The sequence below is a fragment of the Cylas formicarius genome, unplaced genomic scaffold, assembly GCF_029955315.1.
Source record: "Cylas formicarius isolate icCylForm1 unplaced genomic scaffold, icCylForm1.1 PGA_scaffold_5__7_contigs__length_24384050, whole genome shotgun sequence".
In the NCBI taxonomy this organism is placed as follows: Eukaryota; Metazoa; Arthropoda; class Insecta; order Coleoptera; family Brentidae; genus Cylas; species Cylas formicarius.
The window spans coordinates 17,571,321-17,593,103 of NW_026844341.1; the positions used below are offsets into that span (position 1 = coordinate 17,571,321).

The 21,783-nt window shown below is 42.9% G+C and overlaps 3 protein-coding genes across 4 annotated transcripts; 2 read left to right on the top strand and 1 right to left on the bottom strand.

Annotated features, from left to right (window-relative positions):
• The first annotated feature begins 149 nt into the window (after positions 1 to 149).
• LOC132701799 (von Willebrand factor A domain-containing protein 8) lies at positions 150 to 9,972 on the top strand. Of its 2 annotated transcripts, none has more exons than XM_060670005.1 (13): positions 150 to 543; positions 591 to 832; positions 884 to 1,140; positions 1,199 to 1,274; positions 6,231 to 6,389; positions 6,445 to 6,959; positions 7,007 to 7,289; positions 7,343 to 8,610; positions 8,658 to 8,817; positions 8,867 to 9,131; positions 9,183 to 9,493; positions 9,537 to 9,784; positions 9,837 to 9,972. In XM_060670005.1, exons 1-13 carry the CDS (start codon positions 357 to 359, stop codon positions 9,937 to 9,939), a joined length of 4,074 nt encoding a protein of 1,357 aa, XP_060525988.1. In that variant the 5' UTR covers positions 150 to 356; the 3' UTR covers positions 9,940 to 9,972. The 2 variants fall into 2 exon arrangements, with proteins under 2 accessions (XP_060525988.1, XP_060525989.1); XM_060670006.1 differs by having other exon boundaries at positions 152 to 543; positions 9,546 to 9,784.
• A 4,438-nt stretch (positions 9,973 to 14,410) lies between these two features.
• On the top strand, positions 14,411 to 16,143 carry LOC132702081 (uncharacterized). Its single transcript, XM_060670499.1, has one exon. The coding sequence runs from the start codon at positions 14,869 to 14,871 to the stop codon at positions 16,108 to 16,110; it is 1,242 nt and encodes a 413-aa protein (XP_060526482.1). The 5' UTR covers positions 14,411 to 14,868; the 3' UTR covers positions 16,111 to 16,143.
• Positions 16,144 to 18,056: 1,913 nt separating this feature from the next.
• On the bottom strand, positions 18,057 to 20,090 carry LOC132701989 (uncharacterized). The gene has a single exon (XM_060670370.1). The coding sequence runs from the start codon at positions 19,984 to 19,986 to the stop codon at positions 18,748 to 18,750; it is 1,239 nt and encodes a 412-aa protein (XP_060526353.1). The 5' UTR covers positions 19,987 to 20,090; the 3' UTR covers positions 18,057 to 18,747.
• Positions 20,091 to 21,783: the final 1,693 nt, after the last annotated feature.

The window sequence follows — 21,783 nt, forward strand, 5'->3', positions numbered from 1 at the left end:
TGGTGTTAAATTTTCCAAATAAGCCACCTTGCGACACAGAGCGCCGTAAGGCCTTTGATGCCATAGACCTTTTCGTATTGCTGGTTGCCTGTTACGTTTCTGGTAGAAAGTCGTTCGGCTATTATTAAAATTTTAAAATCATATTTAAACATATTAGTGTGCAGATTGGTGTTCGAGTGTGAATTACTTGCGATGTCGTATTTAAACGTTGCCTGCACGATTTTTGGTGTCTAATTTGTACACATAACCTATAAAAACGAGCAAACTTTGTACTGTTGCAAAATTACCGAAATAAATCATATCTTAGTACCGTTTCGTGTTTCTGTCGTCGTAAATCGATACTAATACGCCGTAAAATGTTCAACGCCAACGCCGCAAACAGGAGAATAAGAGCTTTAACTCAAATCTTCAACAGCGTTAAACCACAAAACATGGAATTTAAAAACGTTAGGGCTTACATTGCCAGCGACACCGTATCAATAGGGGACATAATTAAAGAAATCGGGAAAGTTAAACACCCGGAATATGTTCCCAGACTTTATTGTAAGTACTCCGTTTTTGTTAATTGCCTTCCTACAACTAGCATTTAGATAAGGACGATTTGCCTCAAACTACGCTCCACCACATGCGATGGATGATGCAAAAGGACGTCCTCGGGCAAGACATATTTCTCATAGGACCTCCAGGTCCGCGGAAAAGAACTTTGGCTATGCAATATTTGGAGTTGACCAACCGGGAGCACGAGTATGTGTCACTGAGCCGGGACACGACTGAATCTGACTTGAAGCAGCGCCGAGAGATTGTCGGCGGCACGGCCAAATATTTCGATCAAGTAAGGTTACGAACATAACAAAAGGTCAAGCTCCATAAGGTACAAATACAGAGCGCAGTGCGGGCTGCCACAGAAGGAAGAATATTGATCCTAGAAGGAGTGGAAAAAGCTGAAAGGAATGTATTGCCAGTATTAAATAATTTGTTGGAAAATCGGGAAATGAACTTGGAAGACGGCCGATTTTTGATACCGGCGGCGCGTTACGACCAGCTACTGGAGAGGCATGGCGCTGAAGAATTGCAAAAGTGGAAACTGGTGAGGGTCAGTGAAAACTTCAGGGTGATTGCTTTAGGCCTGCCTGTGCCAAAGTAAGTCAAATTGGCGATTCGAGGATGCCGCGACTTAGTGCTCGTTTCGTGTCCCTAGGTATAGGGGCAACCCCCTGGATCCGCCATTGAGATCGCGTTTCCAAGCGCGCGACGTCTCCACCAATAGTTATCAGGTACTTATTGCAAAATGACTTGTAAAATGTTTAGATGCATAACGGTTTTATTCGATCTCCGCTTCGCTGGCAAAAATGGTTTTTTCTAACATAAAATGAAAGGTTAACTGCTTTGACTCTCGACATTTGGTCACAGACCATAGCGCAGGTGCGGCAGAATACTTTCATCACGGCACATAGTGATTGATAAGTGATTCAATAGATGGCGCCAGTCGCCTTTTTGATTTCTGTGTTTGGCGTATATTGACAGGAAACCATTTTTAATGTTTGCTAACACATTTCCCTAGATCTGTTCTGAGCCACTATTCATTTCGCAAATATAAAACTTAGCGCTCTCTGTGTACGCGACTCGTTTGCCACAAGTTTTAATGGCGGCCGATAGATACCACTGCAGTGCCAACGTTCTGGAAGTTATGCAGCTTACATTACCGCGTGCTTTTTTTAAAGTTTGTTTTGCGGAGAAAATCGAAAATTAATATTAGGCGTTCGCTTGAAAATTATAAAATACAATCGCGGGCGTAATTTTGAGCGTTCCGTTCGTGCAGTTACAAAAACTTTTCGGTATACCCGCGATTAAAACGGGTAAACACGCCCAGTCGCGGAGTGGGATCGCATGATTAGCGCCAATAGACGGACGGCGACGGCCGTTAGTGCGAATTGGTTGCACAACAAGAACGAATAAATTGAATATAGTCTGATTACTTTCGGAATTGGTTGTTTTATCGGCGCCCCATCGCAATATACGCCAGGCGTCCTTTCCTTTTGCAGCGTTTTCCAAGGATGCGGAACGTGGAAGATTCTCAATTCAATTCGTAGGAAACTTTTGCCGCGATGTTAACTAGCTCGTTGTTTGATTTTGTTACTCGCTACAGTTATGTGTTAATTTCCCAAATAGCACAGGGACGTCCGTAAAACGTCCTCGGGATATCTGACGGGACATAGCTTATATCTTAGGGATATACTGTTTCAGCTAAGGGACATCCACAAGACTTATTTCCAACACCCTATGAGAAATACTGGAAAGGTAATGTTCAGTAGTCCAATTGGTTGTAGGGCTACAAAAATTCTATCCCAGTACTAAGCTATTGTATGCTTGGTGAAGTCATCACTAGAATAGCAGGAGATATTTGAAATGCACAATTTTTTTTCCAAATTAATATTTAGGCTTTAATTTTTCTTTTGGTGCTAAAAGTGAAAGGCTGCTGATTGATTCCATTAATAAAACAGATTTTATACAAATCTGATTTTTTTCTATTGAAGATATGAAAAAATTGTAGGTATATAATATAGCAAAAATATAGGACAACCTAACCTAAAGTATTTTAAATATATAGTATATATCTATATATCTTGAACTAAACTCAAAAAGAATAACTAATATTTAACAGGTTTTCTGTCATTCTTTGGTGAAAGTAGCTCTTTTCGGCCAAGGAGCTATTGAATTCTCACATTCTTTTGATGTTTGTGACGCGTTTGCCTGCTTGTCCGCATTCGAAAATATTTTACTTTTGAGAAAGACAGGTTTTATATATCTGTAATTTATAAAAAAAAAGTATCTTATCTTATCGTATCTTATATGTTTAAAAAACAGGTTTAGAAAATCCCTACATCCGCCTTTTAAGTAAAGGCTTGATTTGACGCTGATAGTACTCTCATAAAAGTAATCCTAGATGCTAATCTCCACGATGATGTAGGTATTTACTAATTTCATTTTATTAAATACACACATCATTAAACTCTCATCGGTAAGATCTCTTTCATGAGAGTAGGTACTATCGGGCGCAAAAAAAAACTAGAACAAACGTGACTTTTCAGTTTGAGAGTGAAGGCTATTTTCATTCAATATTTTCTGTCAATCTAAAAATTTTTCTAGTTTTTTTTTGCTCTTGATGAGTGCAGGGTGATTCCTAAAAGCAATGCTTTGCTTTTGGGGGGTGATTCTGGCATCATTTTGGGACAAAAATATACTAACTATACTATATAACTAAAAATATAATTTTGTTCTGGGGGATTTTCTCTAATATCGCTTACTTAAATAAAAAATTAGTTTAGTTTTAAATTTAACTGCTCGAGAAACATGAAGAGAAACTGGATTTTATTTTTGTTTTGAAAAACGGAACAATAAGATACGAAAAGATATCTAGAATCAAAAGATGTCAGTTTTATCTTGACTCGGTCCAACAATCACTCCTTAAAAAAAGTATCAACTAAACAATCGCCATAACATATATTTTATTAAATAATATTTCTTATACTTTATTTACATTACATTTACGTCCAGTACTAATTGGCCACTTTTAATTTTGAAAATTTCTCCTTTTTCTTCATGCCCAACGGATTAAATTTCATTGCAAGTTTGAAATCTGGGGGTCAGAGCGTGTTTTACAAACCCACAACTGCTGCCGCCGCCTGATCTTGCTATCTCATTGACCTAGCAAAATAATAAGACACAAGGCTTTATGTAGGTAGACTACGCAAAAATAAAGCTTTTCTTACGTGATTTATTAGTTCTTCAATAATAATAATAATACCACAAAAAATAATTGAAATGACAGCTCTGAAAGTAGTAAGCACATTACACAAAATACTCAAAACAGACGCCAAGTCGCCGTATACAGTATACCGCCAACAAAAACAAGGCTGAAAAGATGGGACGAGGAGACGAGACCCGAGCGAGTGCGGCACGGAACGACCGCGAGTAGTTGCGTCATTGGTTGCAGCCGAACAGTGTTGTCCGTATTTTCCTTCTCAGTTGTTCAACATTTAACTTGATAGGTTTGCGACTTAAATGGGACATTAACCGGATATACTGGGGATACTGTGTGCTACCTGGGTTAAGACATCAGTTACATTAAATGTGGTTAGGAATTTCAACAATGTGACTCAGCAAATCTTCTAACTCCTTCAGTTATTTTTATTAAACACCGGCCTCATATTAAATTATAAATTAATAAAATGATATTTCGTGTTTTTACGGTTTTTCGTGTCGCTTCTGACGCGACTTCGTTCTCCGACGCCGGAATTAAATCCGACAAAGTGCGCCCCCTCCACCCGAATAGATCCTGTGATCCGGGCGCGGAAAAAAAAAACTCCCGGATCTGTTACCCCCCGAGACGCGACAGTTGTGCGCGCCGCCGTCGCGACGCTCTCGCCGCAGTCGCAACTTTTCATTTTCTCCATTTCCTGTCGCGTCGTGTCGCGTGCCGGTCGCCCCGTCTCCATGGTGACACACTGGGAGTCGAGCCGCAGACCCCTGTACGTCCGTACCGTATGGCAAGACGGCCACCACCACGTCATTCTCGACGACACGAAGGGCGACTTCGCCCCGCCGCCGATTAGGCCTCCGCGTCGGCGTCCGATTGACCAGGGGGATGCGAAAGATGCGTGCCCGGCTATGCCGCGTGCGAACAAACCGACGGCGACGTTGTCGTGCAGGCCCAAGACCTGGACCGAGTCCCGAACGAAGCCGGGCAGCCTGGAGGAGACCGAATCCTGTAACGTTCGGGGACGACGCCCAACGAATTTGCCCCCCAGGTGCGAGGACGACGTCGAAACCCGGAAACGGACATCGCGCGTTGACGATTCGCTCAGCGAACGCGTCCTGGTGTGGCTGGACCTCGCTGGACGACGCGAAGAGTGTGCCCCTTCGATACGCCCCTGTCGCCTCCTGGAGAAGTGCGCGACCGTCGACTTCAGGTGCCGGACACCGTCGGAAAGCGGCGGCAGGTTTTTAAGCGACGAAGACCTGGAGGAGACCCACGGGGAACGTGCCGTAACGTCGGAGTTGGAAATTGCACCTATTTATGATCGGATCGGAACGTATCCGGGGCCGTCGAGGCCGAAAACCAAGAGGCAGCTGCATATATTTATACCGAGCGTTTCGAGAAAATTAGGCGACGTCGGTTTGACGTCCGAATTAGGACCGAAACACGCGTAAGATATCGCGGGTGTATCTTTTCGTTGAGGTGCGGATGGGAGGAGCGTAAAAAAATTCCGCAACATCCTCATTGAAACATACTTCAGCAAGTATAAAAGACTCTTAAGATTTTTTGGAAAATCTCTCGCAACCGATCATGATTTTGCTACCTCTTGCCGAATTACCTTCATGGCACTATCACTAAATTTTGGTGCAGTGTTATTTCTTCTTATATGCGGTATTTCAACTCAATCGGGTTAAATAGACAATAATACGGGGGTAATCTCAAAAAGACTGTTGTTGTTTACAAATCGAAGAATATAAGAAGAGGAATATTGTTAATCGACAGGCGCACAAGACAAAAATGATAATTTTCAAACTTACCTGTAAGATAAATACAGTACAGGTACTTACCCTTTGAACTATCCTGTGAAAACAGCTTCGCAGGGTCAAACCTTGGGATTCAGGTAACAGTCAAATGCCTCCGTAATATATGCGAACATATTCCAATTTAGATTAAACTCTTAAGAACGACACATATCACCTGATTTTAAAATAAATGCTTCTGGTTATTCGAAAATACCCCGCAGCATCAATGCTATAAATTTAAAACTGTCCATTTACCTTTCAAATAGAAATTTCAAGTCGGGGGTTAAGGTACTGAGCAAGAAATGCACAATATTTTTGGTCGTACCAGGTTTGATCAACAAGTAAAAACTGTAGCTTTCTTGATTTTCTCAAGAATTGGTTTAAATTTTGTACTCCGAAGTAGAACGTCATTTCGAACAGTAAACACGACAAACTGTTCTGGCTTCTTAAAACAACAATTCCAACACGCATCGCGCTTTTCGCCAGACCCCGTATATGCGACGCGTCCGTAAGTTTATTATTTATTGCCGCGTAATTGCCGGCGTCGCAAATGGATATTTCGCGTGAAATTCGACCCGGAGAGTCGGCGGACACGCGACAATCTTGGAACGCCGAAATTCCTTGGCAATTGTCCAGATCTCGCCAGAGGCGCCCTTCGCGTTGTTTTCCAGGAGTGGCACAATGAGCTGAACGCCCTTGCCCCAAACGCCCCTAAAGATAAGATCGACAAGCTCTTGTCTTGCGCGTTCGCCCTTCTCAACGAAGACACCAAGTTCTTGTTGTTGCCCGACTTTCCCGTTGACAACCTGAAAACCGCCGTCAGGATCCTGGTAAAGTATCCGCTGTATAAACTCCACCGCAACGTACAACATTGAAAATTTTCAGAACGAAAACCCGGACGTCCAGCCGCACGAGATCCTCTACCGCCTATATCCCTACAGGACGTTCCTCGGTGACGGCGTCCAAAGCGTCGAATCCCTTTTGTCCGCGTTCATCGACCTCCCCCAGAACCACATCCAACGAGACACTCTTCCTAAGCTCCCCGACGCCTCTAAATCGATCCTTCCGGATACCTACGTTGAGACGATCTACCAGAACCGGGTCCTCCTCCAAATGCTGCAGACATCCAAGACCTCGGACTTTTGCGTCGTTGGTTCAAGCGGATCCGGAAAAACCATGCTTCTGGAAAAGCTGGCTTCCCTCTTGGGCAACGAAACGGAGACCATCGTTTTATATCAAGACATGACCGCCAGGGACTTGATTCAACAACGGACCACCTTGGACAACGGCGATACAGTCTGGACCTTCGCGCCGCTGGTGAAGGCCGCGTTAGAAGGCAAACTCGCCATCTTGGACGGCATCCACAGGATCCACCCCAGCACGTTTTCCGTTTTGCACAGGTACGTCAGCCTGGTGTCCGGAAGCTTCTTGATCGAGACCGTTGCAGATTGGTCCACGACCGAGAACTTCAGCTCTACGACGGCAAACGCTTGATCGGCAGCGAACGGTACCGTTTCTTGACGGACAAACTTGGATTGACCATGGAGGAGCTAGAGGCAAGGGGTGTATACGAGATCCACCCTCGATTTCGGCTAGCGGCGGTGGGGGAACCCCCCAACGCCCGTTCCGGCGACGGTAATTGGATGTCGCCTGAAATGCTGAGCCTGTTTTTGTACCACGAATTGCGTACGCTGAGCAAGAGCGAAGAGATGCACGTAATCACGACGAAGGTACCACCCCCCACACTCTTCTTGTCGTCTCAGAAGACTAATCTTGGTTGTAGTTCGGGCCCATCGGCGGAAACCTCCACAAAATCATCGACCTGGCCCACACTCTGAGGGATAACCGCGATCCCGCCCTCAAAGACCTCTCCGGCCACTTGTCGACTAGACAATTGCTGAGGATCGCGGCCCGCATGCGCCACTACGAGTCGCACGACGCATACGACATGCTCTCGGAGACTTTCATGACGAAGTTCCTGCCGCAGCTGACGCGGAAGTCCCTGGAGAATACGATTAGGAGCGTCGGAATTGTGCCCGAAGAAGTCATGGACACGGACCAGTTGGATAAACTCGCGTGCCACGTCAACGACGGCGTCGTCACTATAGGCCGCACGTCGGCGCCGGTCTATCAATCCAAGAGCCTGACGAAAGTGCCTCACGTGGTGTTCTACGACATCCCGCAGCACGTGAAACTGATGGAGTCGATGCTGCGCGACTTCCAGCTGGGGTACGACCTGCTACTGGTCGGCAACCAGGGCGTCGGCAAGAATAAAATCGTCGACCGCTTCCTCGAGCTGCTGAACCGCCCCAGGGAGTACATCCAGCTTCATCGGGACACCACGGTGCAAACCTTGACCACTCAGCCGACGGTCAGGGACGGCGTGCTCGTTCACGAAGACTCACCGCTCGTAAAGGCGATAAAATTCGGCCACGTGCTCGTCGTCGACGAAGCCGACAAGGCACCCACGCACGTCACGTGTATACTGAAGACGCTAGTCGAGTCAGGTCAGATGATCCTCGGCGACGGCCGCAAAATCAGCCGCGGTAGCGGTGGAGATATCCGAGTTCACCCCGATTTCCGGATGATCGTCTTGGCCAACCGACCTGGGTTTCCCTTCCTCGGCAACGATTTCTTCGGGGCACTCGGCGACTTGTTCAGCTGCAAGGCGGTCGAAAACCCGTCCAGGGAGTCGGAAATCGAACTCCTCCGTATGTATGGCCCCGACGTGCCGCTCCAGGTCATAGAGAAGCTGGTGGGTGTTTTCGGGGAGTTGAGGACGATGGCCGATGACGGCTTACTCAATTACCCTTACTCTACCAGGGAGGTCGTCAACATCGTCAAGCACATTCAAAGGTTTCCACGCGCGGACCTCGAGGATGTGGTGTTTAACGTGTTCGATTTCGATCGTTACAGTCCGGAACTGTTGGAGGCCGTCGGGGAAGTTCTCGTCAAGCACGGCTTCTCCGGCAAGAACGTGATCACTTCTGAATATATGGCTGTCAAACGGGCAAGGGAACGCCTCCAGGTAACGGTGAACAGGCATAGTGGGTAAGTTTGCGTTCTATCCGTCGAGCTGCCCTGATGGTTGGCATTAGGTTAGACACGTCAGCTCCGAAACACGGCAAAGAGGACCCCAAAAACGAACCTCACGTTGGAGGTAACACTTGGGCTGGCGGTACTGGAGGCAGAGACACCGCGGGTCTGGGAGGCAAAGGAGGTCCTTACCGCTTGGACAAGGGACACCAAGTGCACCAGGTATGTTCTAAGGGCGTTTTAAGGATGCAGTGAGAACGGAAAGTTGTAGTTGTCGGACGAGGAGAAGGCGTCCGTACCGGAGCACGTCCAAAGAGCCGCGCGGGAGATGGGACGCAAGGCCTTCCAAGAAAAGTTGAAGGAGATTGGGATGTCTGGGTACGACCACAACGTGTACTCGCAGTTCTCCGACGCCGTAGCCAGGCAAGTGCAGTCTCTGAGGGTGATTCTGGGTAACCTGCAGGCGAAAAATAAGGAACGACACTGGTCGAGGCATCAGACTTCCGGTGAACTGGACGACGTCAAACTGATCGACGGTAAGTCGTTTCGGTCTGACCCCTGAGGCTGTTCCTATAACACTTTCGCAGGGCTCTTGGGGGAGAAGACAATATTTCGTAGGAGGGCGGACCAGGAGCCGGAAGTAGGGGCGCCCCAGCTCAAACCCAAACTCTTCCGCGTGGTAGTGGACGTATCGGGGAGTATGTACAGGTTCAATGGCTACGACGGTCGGCTAGACAGGGAACTGGAGGCGGTAGTGCTCGTGATGGAAGCGTTCGACGGTTTCGAAGATAAAATCAGGTACGATATCATAGGGCACTCGGGGGATTCGCACAAGATCGTCTTTGTGCCGCGAGATAAACCACCCAAAAACGACAAGGAACGGCTCGATGTGCTCAGGGTAAGTATACTACGACTCGGTGGGAGGGACGACGACGAAAAAGGGGTTTCAGACCATGCACGCGCACTCGCAGTACTGTTGGTCGGGTGACAACACGTTGCAGTCGACTGAATGGGCCGTGTCGACGCTAGCCGAGGAAGACTGCGACGAAGCCATTTTGGTGATGATGTCGGACGCTAACCTGCAGAGGTACGGCATACCGGCGTCCAGGCTGGCGGAGGCGCTCACGATGAAACCAAAAGTGAGCTCCTACGCGATATTTATCGGAGGCCTTGGAGATCAAGCTGAGAGGTGGGGTCAGTGGAATGTCTAGAGAGGGTCTATGGTTAGGTCCGCATTTCAGGTTGACCGAGAGGTTACCTTTGGGACGAGCTTTCGTCTGCAACGACACCCGAGAACTGCCCCAGATCTTGAAGCAGATCTTCTCATCGACAGTGAACGTTTGACGTTGTTTTTGTTTTGTTATCGTTTAATAAAAACAGTGGTTGTTTTGCATGAGGTGGTTTTATTTGGGTTTTAGTGGCGACCTCGTGAAGGATTTGCTCCTTTGCCTGCCTGTCTGTCTGTTTTCCTTGGACTTCAAGTACTCCTCTTGCTCAGGTTTGAGAATTCTGCAACTCCCTAAGATCCCATGTCTCATTGGTTATATTTTAAAAGTGTCTGGCCAGAACGACTCATCTTCACATCTTCCTTATATATGATTGAGGTTTACCAAAATTTTTCTTACTTTATTCAAGTAAAAAAGTTTGATCTTGTTTTCTGTAGATTTAAGACTTATATAAAAATCTACCCTAGGGACTTCAATTGCTCACATCTGTCATGATAAAGTTTTGGGTTTCTTCATATTTGACAATGTCGCTCTGACCTGACTCATATATTTTCATTGAATTTGAAGAGAACATGCTGCTTCCATACTCATCCTTCATGCGCATCCCGCACTCTTGTGTGAACCAACTAGTTTTGTTCTGGACCCAGTCTTCCATAGTTGGCAGGTTTCTCATAGTCGCTTTAGGGGTTATGACTAATGGCAACTCTTCTTTGGTACCGACTTTCCAGTTGCTACCAAAGAACTAGATTTCATATATATGGGTGATTCTGTTTTAACGTGATATTTTAGTTTTTGTATTGTTTGTTCTCAATGATGATTAATTAGGAATCTAATAATGACATTTTAGTATTAATTGGAACACATTTCATCATATATTTTATATAACGTTCTAGAGGATCGTCAAAGTAACGTCAATTTCATGGTCGCTACTCATTAGTGGTCCAAAAAACAGGTCAAATTGACGTCAAAAAAGTGTGTCTCATTAACACCACAAAAATGACCTCAGAATGTCGTCGTGAAATGACAATATAGAGAATATAGGGTAATCTATCCTGAGTGTTTTCGGATTTATTGAAATTTTTAATCTTTCTTCATTAACTATAATTCTCCACTTTACGCAAACGTAAAAAACGTTCTATGAAATTTAATTTACTTACTTTAATTACACTAATTTACTAAGTAGGTTGACGTAAAAAAGATGTCACTTAAATGACAAAAATTGACGATACTAAGTGACGTAAGAAAGACGCCACTTAAATTACATCTTTCATCTGAGACATTAGTAGGTCAAATTCACGTCCTGCTGACGTCATATTTAACATTAGCGTATAAGAAATGGCCCTGATACGACGTCGTCTTTTTTTCGCCAACTTTTTTTCGCGATTTTCGACTGTTTTTGGACATTGCTATGAAACACGATAAGTGTCCGAAATTTAAAGCAATCGACGTCATATTTGGCACGTATATGCCGCTGTGCCCCGTGAAAATGGGGGGCTGGGGTATAGGGAAGTATTCTAAAAAAAAATAAAAATCGCGTGTGCAAGGATCTGTAAAAAACATCATTTTTCAAAAACTGTTTACCAAAAAAATTCTTGAACCAGAAGACGCAAAAGATGTGGCTCCGTAAACTTTTGTTCTTGACAATTTTTTAATAATATACAGGGTGCGCCGCAAATTCAAAAAAACCGAAAAATGGGTCGCCCTATTATTGAAAATTGGTTATAAATGAAAGACTATGATTCAGATCTCACTTTCTTTTATATTGCGACACAGCCCTCATATATAGCAAAAACTTTTGTATTTAAGGTTTTCATCTATTGTACAGGGTGTTCCCGATATTCCGTGCTAAATGAATGTCCTAAATTTGATATCACCTTTAAAATTAGCAAAGAAGTAAAAGTCTCTGTCCACATTTAAACGGTAGAGATCAAATTTTACCAAGTATTTTTTAATATTTTTTTTTATAATTTAAGTGTCCAGAAAAATATAAAATAAAAATAAATATATAAAAAAAATACATAAATATATAAAATAGATCCAGTGCAATAACATTTATTTTAGGCATTTTTTCCATTATATACAGAGTTTTCAAATTATAGGCAAAAATCTAAAAGATGCTTTTACAGAGTAAATTATTAGCCGCAAATCAAAAATCGTAAAAAATATGGCGAATGGGTTCAAACAGTGTCATAGGCCGCATCAACACATTGTATTTGCGGTTTTCGTTGCTCGGGATATTTGAAAAAATTCATATTGAAATCGTTATTTCGGGCGCACTGCATGGTTTCAGAAAAAACTTATTTTCTCGAAAACAATCATATACAGAGTGTGTTGTGCAAATTTTACCCATGTTTGCTGTAACTTTGAAGGTCGACGAGATGTGAAGGACACTTTATACACGCTGCATGCGCAATTAAATTTCATCGATTTTGCGAAAGTGATCCGCATCATCGAAAACACGTAAAAGCCTTACCAGCAACAATATCTGATAAAGAGTTAAAATTGAAAAACATCAACAAAGAAATAAAATCAGCTGTAGGCTGTATAAAAACGCACACATTCACAAAATCTGCATGGAAATAGAGAAGCACTCCTCAAACCAACCAATCTAGGGAACCGTTCAATAAAGTAAAATACCTCTCTCGTGAGTTTAGACTTCGCACACAAATTATACTGGACGAAAATGGTAGAATGACTACCGATCCGGATGGCATTGCTGAGGTCTGAGGGAAATACTGCAATAAACTTTACAGCGATGACGGACCCTTTAACACCGTAAACTTTTCTACACTTACCGAACACGAACCCGGGATTCTTAAATCGGAGGTTGAACGCGCCTTAAAGAGCCTCAAAAACAATAAAAGTCCAGGCATACATGGCATAGCTGCAGAGATACTAAAGTCAATAGGTCAGCCTGTAGTTGATGTTTTGCATTTTATATGTAATCGAGTTTGGAAGACAGGAGTTTGGCCAGGCGAATGGTGAGGCTCACTTTATATGCCACTGTATAAAAAGGGTCACCCAGCAGACTGCAATAACTACCGCATGATTGCATTAATACCCCAAGCATGCAAAATTCTCCTACAGATCATTAATAACAGACTTAGACCATATCTACTACCCCAGATTGCAGAAGAACAGGCCGGCTTTATGGTACGAGAGAACAAATAGGAAACATACGACAACTAATTGAGAAAGCTAGAGAATTTAACATAACAAGGTACCTCTGTTTTGTCGATTACTCCAAGGCCTTCGACTTGGTAAAATGGACAAAACTGTGGCAAATACTCAAAGAAATGGGGGTCCCTGACCACTTAATAATACTTACCCCACATCTCTATAAATATAATTACGGTCTGATAAGAATCAACGATGTCACATCAAACAGGTTTCAAGCGATGAAGGGTATCAGAAAAGGATGTGTTCTCTCGCCCTTACTGTTCAACATATACACCGAATACATAATGCGGGACATTCTGGATAACTGGCAGGGTGGCATATCTGTAGGGGGAAGAAAGGTCAACAATCTGGGATATGCCGACGACACGCTAGTGTAGAAGAAATGGATTTTATTATGCCCCGTCTCCAGGAAACTAGTGCAGAATTTGGATCGAAATTAAATCCAAACAAAACTAATGTCATCATTGTAGATCGGCAAAACCAGAACCAACCTCACGTAAAAACCTTAGCTGGGTTCAATATGGTGAATAAGTACCTGTACTTGGGATCCTTAACTAAGTTAAGTAAGATCTGGAGAGATACAGCGATCACTAAAAACAGCAAACTAAGATTGTTGAAGTCACTTGTGTTCCCGATTGCCACTTATGGAGGTGAAACCTGGACGATCAAGAAGAGCGATGCAAGGCGGATAGATGCCTTTGAAATATGGTCGTACAAATGAGTCCGTTCTACAAGAACTAAATACTGAACTAAATCTGTCAAAGATGATAAATCGAAGCTTTCTAACATTCATTGGAAATATTGCAAGAAGAACGGACTCGCTGCAACTACTAATAGTCGAAGGAAAGGTAGAAGGAAGACCGTCGCGCGGAAGGTCACCCAAAAGATGGATAGATCAAACCAAGGATCTTATCGGCCATGGCCTTCATGAAACCGTAATCATAGCTCAGAATAGAACGGAATGGCACAATACCTTAAGCACTGCTTCAAGAGCATCATAATCACTAAGCCCTTCTTAGGGTAATGAACTAAAAAGAGAAAATAGATCAATGATATGCATAAAAAAATTGAAAGGTCTAGTTTTGAAATCTTAGAAATTTTAAATAAAAAAGTTAGAACGGAATCGCCCATATGTATAGCCTCCAAGTCAAAACTACTCACTTCTTTCTACAGGACATTTGATATTAGTTTAACTAAAGGTAGACAAGGATACCGACGTTTTTAGCCAAAATGTCACGTTGAAAACCTCTGTAAACAATAAAAGTTCCCCAGTATATATATATATATATATATATATATATATATATATATATATATATATATATATATATATATATACTTATAATTGTTCGTATCTGTCTTCTTAAAATTTTCTTCCTATCCGATGTCCCCATCACCTTGCTCTAACAAATTGTGCCGCTCAAATTTGTAAAGCTTCAAAAAGTCCGGACAAAATCAAATCTCGTTAAATCCGTTCAGTATGTCGTAACCCCGATTTTTTTTTTCGCGGCTGCAGATTAGATCGCTATCTGCGGGCTCCATTAGCCCCTACCGACTGGTCTATAACGCAAGACAGCCTCGGTATTGCGTGCACGACGATTATCTAAAAGTGGGGCGGGAAAACGCGTCCAAAAAAAATCGCGTTCGAGTGTTAAATTGAGAAAAAAAAACACCCAGTAACCGGAGACGGAGAAAACACATCCAGGGACCTTGGGGCCCGTCGTTATCGCGGCGGAAGAGTAGAAAAAAAGCGCACGCACTTTAAACCGAATTGTGCGGCCGTATCGTGAGATTTTTTGAAAGAAAAAAAGGCGCGTTATCTCCCGGTATATATACGAGCGACGTCCGAAGGCCGCGATCTCACAAGATGTCGCGTTCGAATGTGAAAAAGTTGGAGGAGCTGCTGAAGAGGTCGTGGCATCACGACGTGCAGGTGCTACGGGAAGAGACAAAGCTGCTGACCGCTCCGGGTGAGCATTACGGCAGCATCATGCTCGCGCTCGACGTCAAACTCGGACGAAGGTCTTCCGCAGACACCGACGACCTTCACCTCGTTGCCAAACTGATCCCGTCCAATGAGATGCTGAGGAACACCTTCGATGTGCAGATCACCTTCAAGAAGGAGATATTCGCGTACACCCAAGCCATCCCGGCTCTGGTCGCGTTCCAACGCAAGAGGAAGATACGCGAGGAGAAGGTGCTCGACAAGTTCTTCCCCAGGTGTCTGGCCGCGAGGCCCAGCATCGACATGAACGGAGGCCCGGTGGACGAGGACGGCGTCCTTCTGTTCGAGAACCTCCAGGTGAAAGGCTATACCACCCTCGACCGTCTAGTCGGGTTCGATTTCGAAGCTTCCAAATTAGTGTTGAAGGCCCTCGCTAGGTTCCACGCGGTTCCCATCGCCGCGAGGCACCTCCAACCGGAAGTCTTTTCCGAAAAGGTCCTCCCGGGGCTCGGACCCACCAAAGGGTTCGATGAGTGGCCCGAGGCCGCTCGTAAAGCGTTCGAGACACCCATAGAGGAAGGTGTCAAAGCAGAAGAGCTCGAACCCTACGCGGAACGTATCCGAGCGGCAATCGATCGCTCGAAACGGGTCCCGTGGGCGAGGAGGCCGCCTCCGGCAGAGCCCTGGGGTACCATGAGCCACTCGGACTTGTGGACCAGTAACGTGATGGTGTTGAAAGACGAAGCAGGCGCAGTTGTCGACGTCAAGATCGTAGACCTGCAGATGGTCAAGTACTGGTCCTGCTGCTGCGATTTGGTGTTTTTCTTATTCACCAGCGTCGTGAATGAAGTGTTGGACGAGCACTTCGACGACCTGGTGAAAACGTACTACGACCACTTCATTGACGCGCTGAGCGATTACGAAATCGACTTGGATCGTTTTGCCTGGAATAAGTTCAAAGACGAGTTAGACAAGGCGGGAAAGGAGGAATTGTATCATATCCTGTTCTTGCTGAAGCCCGTGTGCGTTGAGAGGGGTAAGGTGACGAGGAACGCTGAAGAGTTTCAGGACTCGGATTGGACGAGGCAGGACCTGCTGGGTCCCGTGCACAGGAAAAAGCTCATACACACGTTGCTGTCAATGATGAGGATCGGCTGGATATGAGCCCGATTTTCGTAGAGTATTTATTTGTTTTTTTTTTCTATAAGTTACTTATAAATAAAAAAATGTATATTAAAATAGACGAGTTTTTTTGGACGGCGCGCCACTGGGTCCATCGTAGACGCAACCTTTCCTCCGCGACGAATATCCACGCGGCAAACTAACGAATGCATGTGTCGATGCAATTTGAATTGATAATGGAATAATCGCTGATAACGTGTAAGCGGATCTGTTTAATAAAACGATGTCGCTATTCGATTACGACATTAACATTGTAAAGCGAACCAAATTTATAATAAAAAAAAACTTTCTTGTTGAGTTTTAAAGTTTAACGCACCCCTTCAATGAAAATTTAACATTTTTCAACAACATGTCTGTGTTATTAAATATTAAATATAGCAGATAACAAAAATTGTCGAAAATGTCAATAAGACGCCTCGTAATTATTATTATTATATAACTTTTAGAGATGTAAATTGCAAAATCATTTCTGTTCGAATTGATTTTCCGCCGTGTGCTATTTTTTGTTGCACTCGTATTACATTTTTGTGACCTCCACAGACTTCACGTCGATCGTAGGGCTGGTAGCGCAACTCCTTCAACAATAAAATAATGTGCATTCAATGTGTGCTAAAAAGAGATGCCTGCCTGTCTAAGGAATGTGCAATTTAAAAAAAATTAGTTATACGCAAACGTTACAAAATAAAATTCAAAACATTCTATACAATTACGATAAGCTTACTCATACAGAGAGAGAACGTTGCTTTATAAAATTCATTAAATTAGATAATGTTGAATATATATATATATATATATATATATATATATATATATATATATATATATATATATATATATATATATATATATATATATATATATATATATATATATATATATATATATATATATATATATATATATATATATATAGAGTGTTCGAAGTGTTTTCGGAGCGCGAGCATTGAAGATGCCAAGTGAGATTTTGGCGAAACGTCTGCAGGATTCCAGTCGGATGCAAGATTTGCAGGATTCCAGTCGGATGCAGGATTCCAGTCGGAGTTCAACGAGCGAACGGATGATATCCCGGAATATAGTGTCATCACATTTTTCCATCCGTGAATCAATACGTGAGAATATATATATATATATATATATATATATATATATATATATATATATATATATATATATATATATATATATATATATATATATATATATATATATATATATATATATATATATATATATATATATATATATATATATATATATATATATATATATATACACTTAAGAAATGGTTCTTGGGTTTTTTTTGGTCCTTTTTTAGTGAAATTAAAATAAGTTTCCGTTACTTGTGAAACATTTTATTTTTTGTGACGTTTCGGCCTTCAAGACCTTCTTCAGACATTTAATATTAAAATTAAGCCAAAAATCAACGGTTCACTATATAGTTGTTTGGTAATTTACAGTTTTACAACATTCACAACAGACATATCGAATATGTAATTCGACAAGCCACATTGATAAGATGGCGAATTACACATTACATATTCGATATGTCTGTTGTGAATGTTGTAAAACTGTAAATTACCAAACAACTATATAGTGAACCGTTGATTTTTGGCTTAAGGTTAAAATTAAATGTCTGAAGAAGGTCTTGAAGGCCGAAACGTCACAAAAAATAAAATGTTTCACAAGTAACGGAAACTTATTTTAATTTCACGACGAGGAATTATAACTTTGGGGACGCACGAAATATTCAAATTAGAGATGTTAAAAAACTAAATTTCAAAAGCGTCATTACCTATAGCACTTATTTTAATTTTGGTTGGCAAAAAACCGACAACATAAAAAATGGGTATTTTCTAAGGATATGGTGAATGTGCATAAGACGATAAAATACCCAAAATAAAAATCAGAAATATGCAGGTGTTTTTTAATAAAATGTTCCTTTTTTAAATTTATTACTGTAATATAACAATAACATTAGTTTGGGCTTGTGGTAAATATTGCAGTCTAAACGCAAAATTCCCAATAAACTGATCTAGCGTGCGTTGAGTTGGTTCCAGAGTAATTTATTTTTGTATTTTGACGTTTGTCAGCTCTGATGGCCACGTCACACATCACTCGGTGAATGTATTCGTGATGTTTGCAAAAATCCACTAAAAAATTAATGGCCGTGTGCAACACGTTCAAAATCTTGAAAAAACTGCTGCCAAGTCAAACTCGTGATTAAAGTGACATTTATCAAAGTTCTCGTTTTTATGTTTTAGCCGAACGCGACGCCCACACTGCTGTTGCGGATCGTTTTTTCGACGCTTAAGAAAAGCCATTTATTTTTTGCCATTTCTTTCCGCTTAATTCGCTTCCGTAAAATACTTTCTCACCTGCGGTCCTCCGTCGTATACCTTTCCTTTTCGCAATTTTTTCTCGCCGTTTTTATTATCGTAACGTAAATGGCCAACGTTTCGCCGCCGTAACATTTCAATAACAATATAAACAATATTTTTTTTGTGCAAAACGCGGAAATAAACACTCTCGGCGGTATAACCTAGATAAAAGAATTTATTATTGTTATTATACAAGTCGCAAACGCACAAACAACCGCTTATTGTTTATTCCGATTCGATTTCATATCCAGCCGCGCTTCACGAGCCCCAAAACCGTATCCCTCAGTTTCCTGCGATGGTTGGGACCCAGCAAATCTTTCCTGCTCCAGTCGGAGTCCTGGAACTCCTCCGCGGTATTGGTGACCTTGCCCCGCTCTGTACAGATCGGTTTGAGCATCACCAAGACGTGATATACCTCCGTGGGCGCGACCTCGTCGAGTTCCGCCACGAACCGGTCCCAGCCGAATAAGTCCATGTCCACCCCGAAGTACCTCAAGGTATCTAAGAACGTCTCGTGATAGAGCTTCAGGAACTCCTCGAAGCGTTCCTCCAGCACGTCGTTCACCACGCTGGTGAAGAGGAAAAAAACCAAATCGCAACAGCACGACCAGTACCGCATCAGTTGAAGGTCCACTATCTTGTTGCTCACGGTACGACCGGACTTGTCTTTCAGCACCATCGTGTTGCTCACCCAAAAGTCCGCGTGGGTCACCGTGCCCCAGGGCTCGTTCGGACTGTGCCTCTGCACATAGGGCCTGACCAGGGCGTCATCTACGACGCGCTGAAGCCGCTGTAGGTAGGGCTCGAGGTCGGGGATATCCTTGGCCCCTTCCATGATGGAGTTGTGGAAAGCGAGGCCAACCTCGGCGGGCAACTGCTCCAGGCCCTTGTTAAAGACGGTACAGGGCCTCACCTTCTCTTCGAACTCCGCCGGTTTCAATAGTTTGAGGGCTATCGGTACCGCGTGGAACCTCGCCAGGTCTTTGAGGATAACGCGGGTCGCGTGTTCATCGAAACCTACCAATCGGTCCTCGGTGAAGTATCCCTGCACCTTCAGGTTCTCGAACAAAAGAACGGCGTCTTCGTTGACGTCGTTCTTGTTCTCGTCCAGGTTTAGCCTCGCGCCGTAACACCTGGGAAAGAGCCTGTCCTGATACAAGCTCTCCGGCACCCCGTGCTCTTTTTGAAGCTGCACCAGAGCCGGAATCATCTCCGTATAAGCGAACACTTCCTTTTTGAACGTCACCGGTATATCGAACGCGACGCGCAGCATCTCGTTGGCGGGTATCAGTTTGGCGACGAGGTCCAGGTCCTCCTCTCGAGATTTTCGTTTTATCTTAACCTTCAGCGCTAGCATGACGCTACCGTAGTGTTCCCCGGGTGCGGTCAGGAGCGACGTCTCGTCGCGGACGACGTCGACGTCGCGTCCGAGCGTCTGTTTCAGCAGGTCCCCCAGCTTGTTCACTTTGGACCTCGCCATGTTATCGCGGCTACTTGCGCAACAATTACTACTGAGTCGAGCGCTACGACGACGACGTCCACCGGGTAGTGCGTTGGGAGGCGGGTGGGGACGCTCTTGCCGCGTCCGAGACCGATTATTCGTTATTATTGGAATGATAAAAGTCGTTATCGAATTAAACCTAATCAACGCCGTTTAACGTAGACGTTGTAGTTTCGGGTTTTTGTCCCAGTAGCTGCCGGTTTTTGCGAAATCCCACTTTAATCGTCAGGCCCGGACCCGCTCTAAAAGTTGCCTTCGAAGGAACTGAAACGCTATATGCTTATCGTAAAAAAACTGATATCTGGTTTTTTACTTCCTCTGAGCTAATTTTTTAAAGGATTTTGAAAATGTTGCAAAAAGAGTATCGATTTTAAAAAAATTTTGTTCCCACTTGAAAAAACTATTTTATCCAAAAAAATTAATAGTTCATTACCTTAAATGCTATTTGCCATTAGACAAGTAAAGAAAAGTTTCATTTACAATTAAATAGTATTTATGATAGTCACCGCCCCCTAGACGCAATTTTCAAAAATGAAATAAACATTTAAAAAAACAAATAAAATGAGAAAAAGCGTCCTATGCCACGTATGCTAAATCCAAACATGGAAAACAATATAGGATTGTGCCATTTAAAATTCGAAACTTTCTGTCGTTTCCGCTCAAACCGGAAGTGCAACCGTTGACTACATACATATCGTGAAAAAATTGGACATGCAGTCTACATTAACCGTTCCATATTTCAAATCGCTATCTCGAGCTGTTTAAAAGTTATAGAGTGTTCCCACTTTTTTTGTCACTCCGTATATTGAAACAGCTACCTAATATGTGATTCAAAATATTTGGGAAATGGCCCTGTATATTATGGCATCAATAGATACCCGCATTAATACTCAATAACCTAATGTAGGGTTGTTATGGTCTATACTGATTGTCTTCGGATTTATGGCCATCTTTTCGTCAAAAATGCCGTGAGTTTAATACCCTATATTTTTGACGACGTTTGGGACTTCTGTAATTTTATTATACCAAGAATTTTATGATGTGGTTTTGTATTGAAGTTCAAATCGTTTATACAAGGTGAATCAAAAGGAAAAAATCAATCAATACTTACATTTTTTTAACACGAAAGCTCATTATTTTTCATTACCTATAATTCTCCATTTTCCGCAACCGCGAAAGACATTCTATGTAATTTACTTTCGATTTTCCCCACTGCAAAAAGAAAAAGACAATTTAAAAATCATATTTTGGGCAGTAGACACCACAATCTAAGTTGACGTAAAAAATTGACACTAATGCACGTAGAAAAGACCACATTTAAATGACATCATTTGTCCGAGACATTAGTAGGTCAATTTCACGGCCTGCTGAGGTCATATATAACGTCATTTTCGTCATTTGGTTAGTTGTCGTTTTGACGACCCTCTGCTACTTGAGGTATGTCCCCCATTTTTAATCAATCAAGAAAGGGACTCATTTTCGTCATTTGGTGACCCTGAGGACCCTCCGCTACCAGGGGTTCCATAGTTAATCAAAAAAGGGACTCCTTTCGCATTAACAGTATTTTTTAGATTATTCTTAAAAGAATTGGCAGATGGATATGCTTTAAGGGGTATCATTATACACTTTGAAAGCATTATAACATTCACACATTCGGAGATGTTGGTTCATTTTACCATTTTTTTTAAATAAATAGGAAGGTTCTGCAGAGTTTTTAATTTTATAAACTTAATTTTTAATTTACAGAATTGTTTTTGTAGACCTAACAACATCACC

Excerpts from the sequence above, each read along its gene's own strand:
- LOC132701799 (XM_060670005.1), top strand. The coding sequence starts at position 357 with ATGTTCAACGCCAACGCCGCAAACAGGAGAATAAGAGCTTTAACTCAA. Across the intron at positions 833-883 it reads CGGCCAAATATTTCGATCAA|AGCGCAGTGCGGGCTGCCAC; the intron begins GTAAGGTTACGA and ends GTACAAATACAG. Across the intron at positions 9,494-9,536 it reads AACGGCTCGATGTGCTCAGG|GGGTTTCAGACCATGCACGC; the intron begins GTAAGTATACTA and ends ACGACGAAAAAG.
- LOC132701989 (XM_060670370.1), bottom strand. The coding sequence starts at position 19,986 with ATGGCGAGGTCCAAAGTGAACAAGCTGGGGGACCTGCTGAAACAGACG.
- LOC132702081 (XM_060670499.1), top strand. The coding sequence starts at position 14,869 with ATGTCGCGTTCGAATGTGAAAAAGTTGGAGGAGCTGCTGAAGAGGTCG.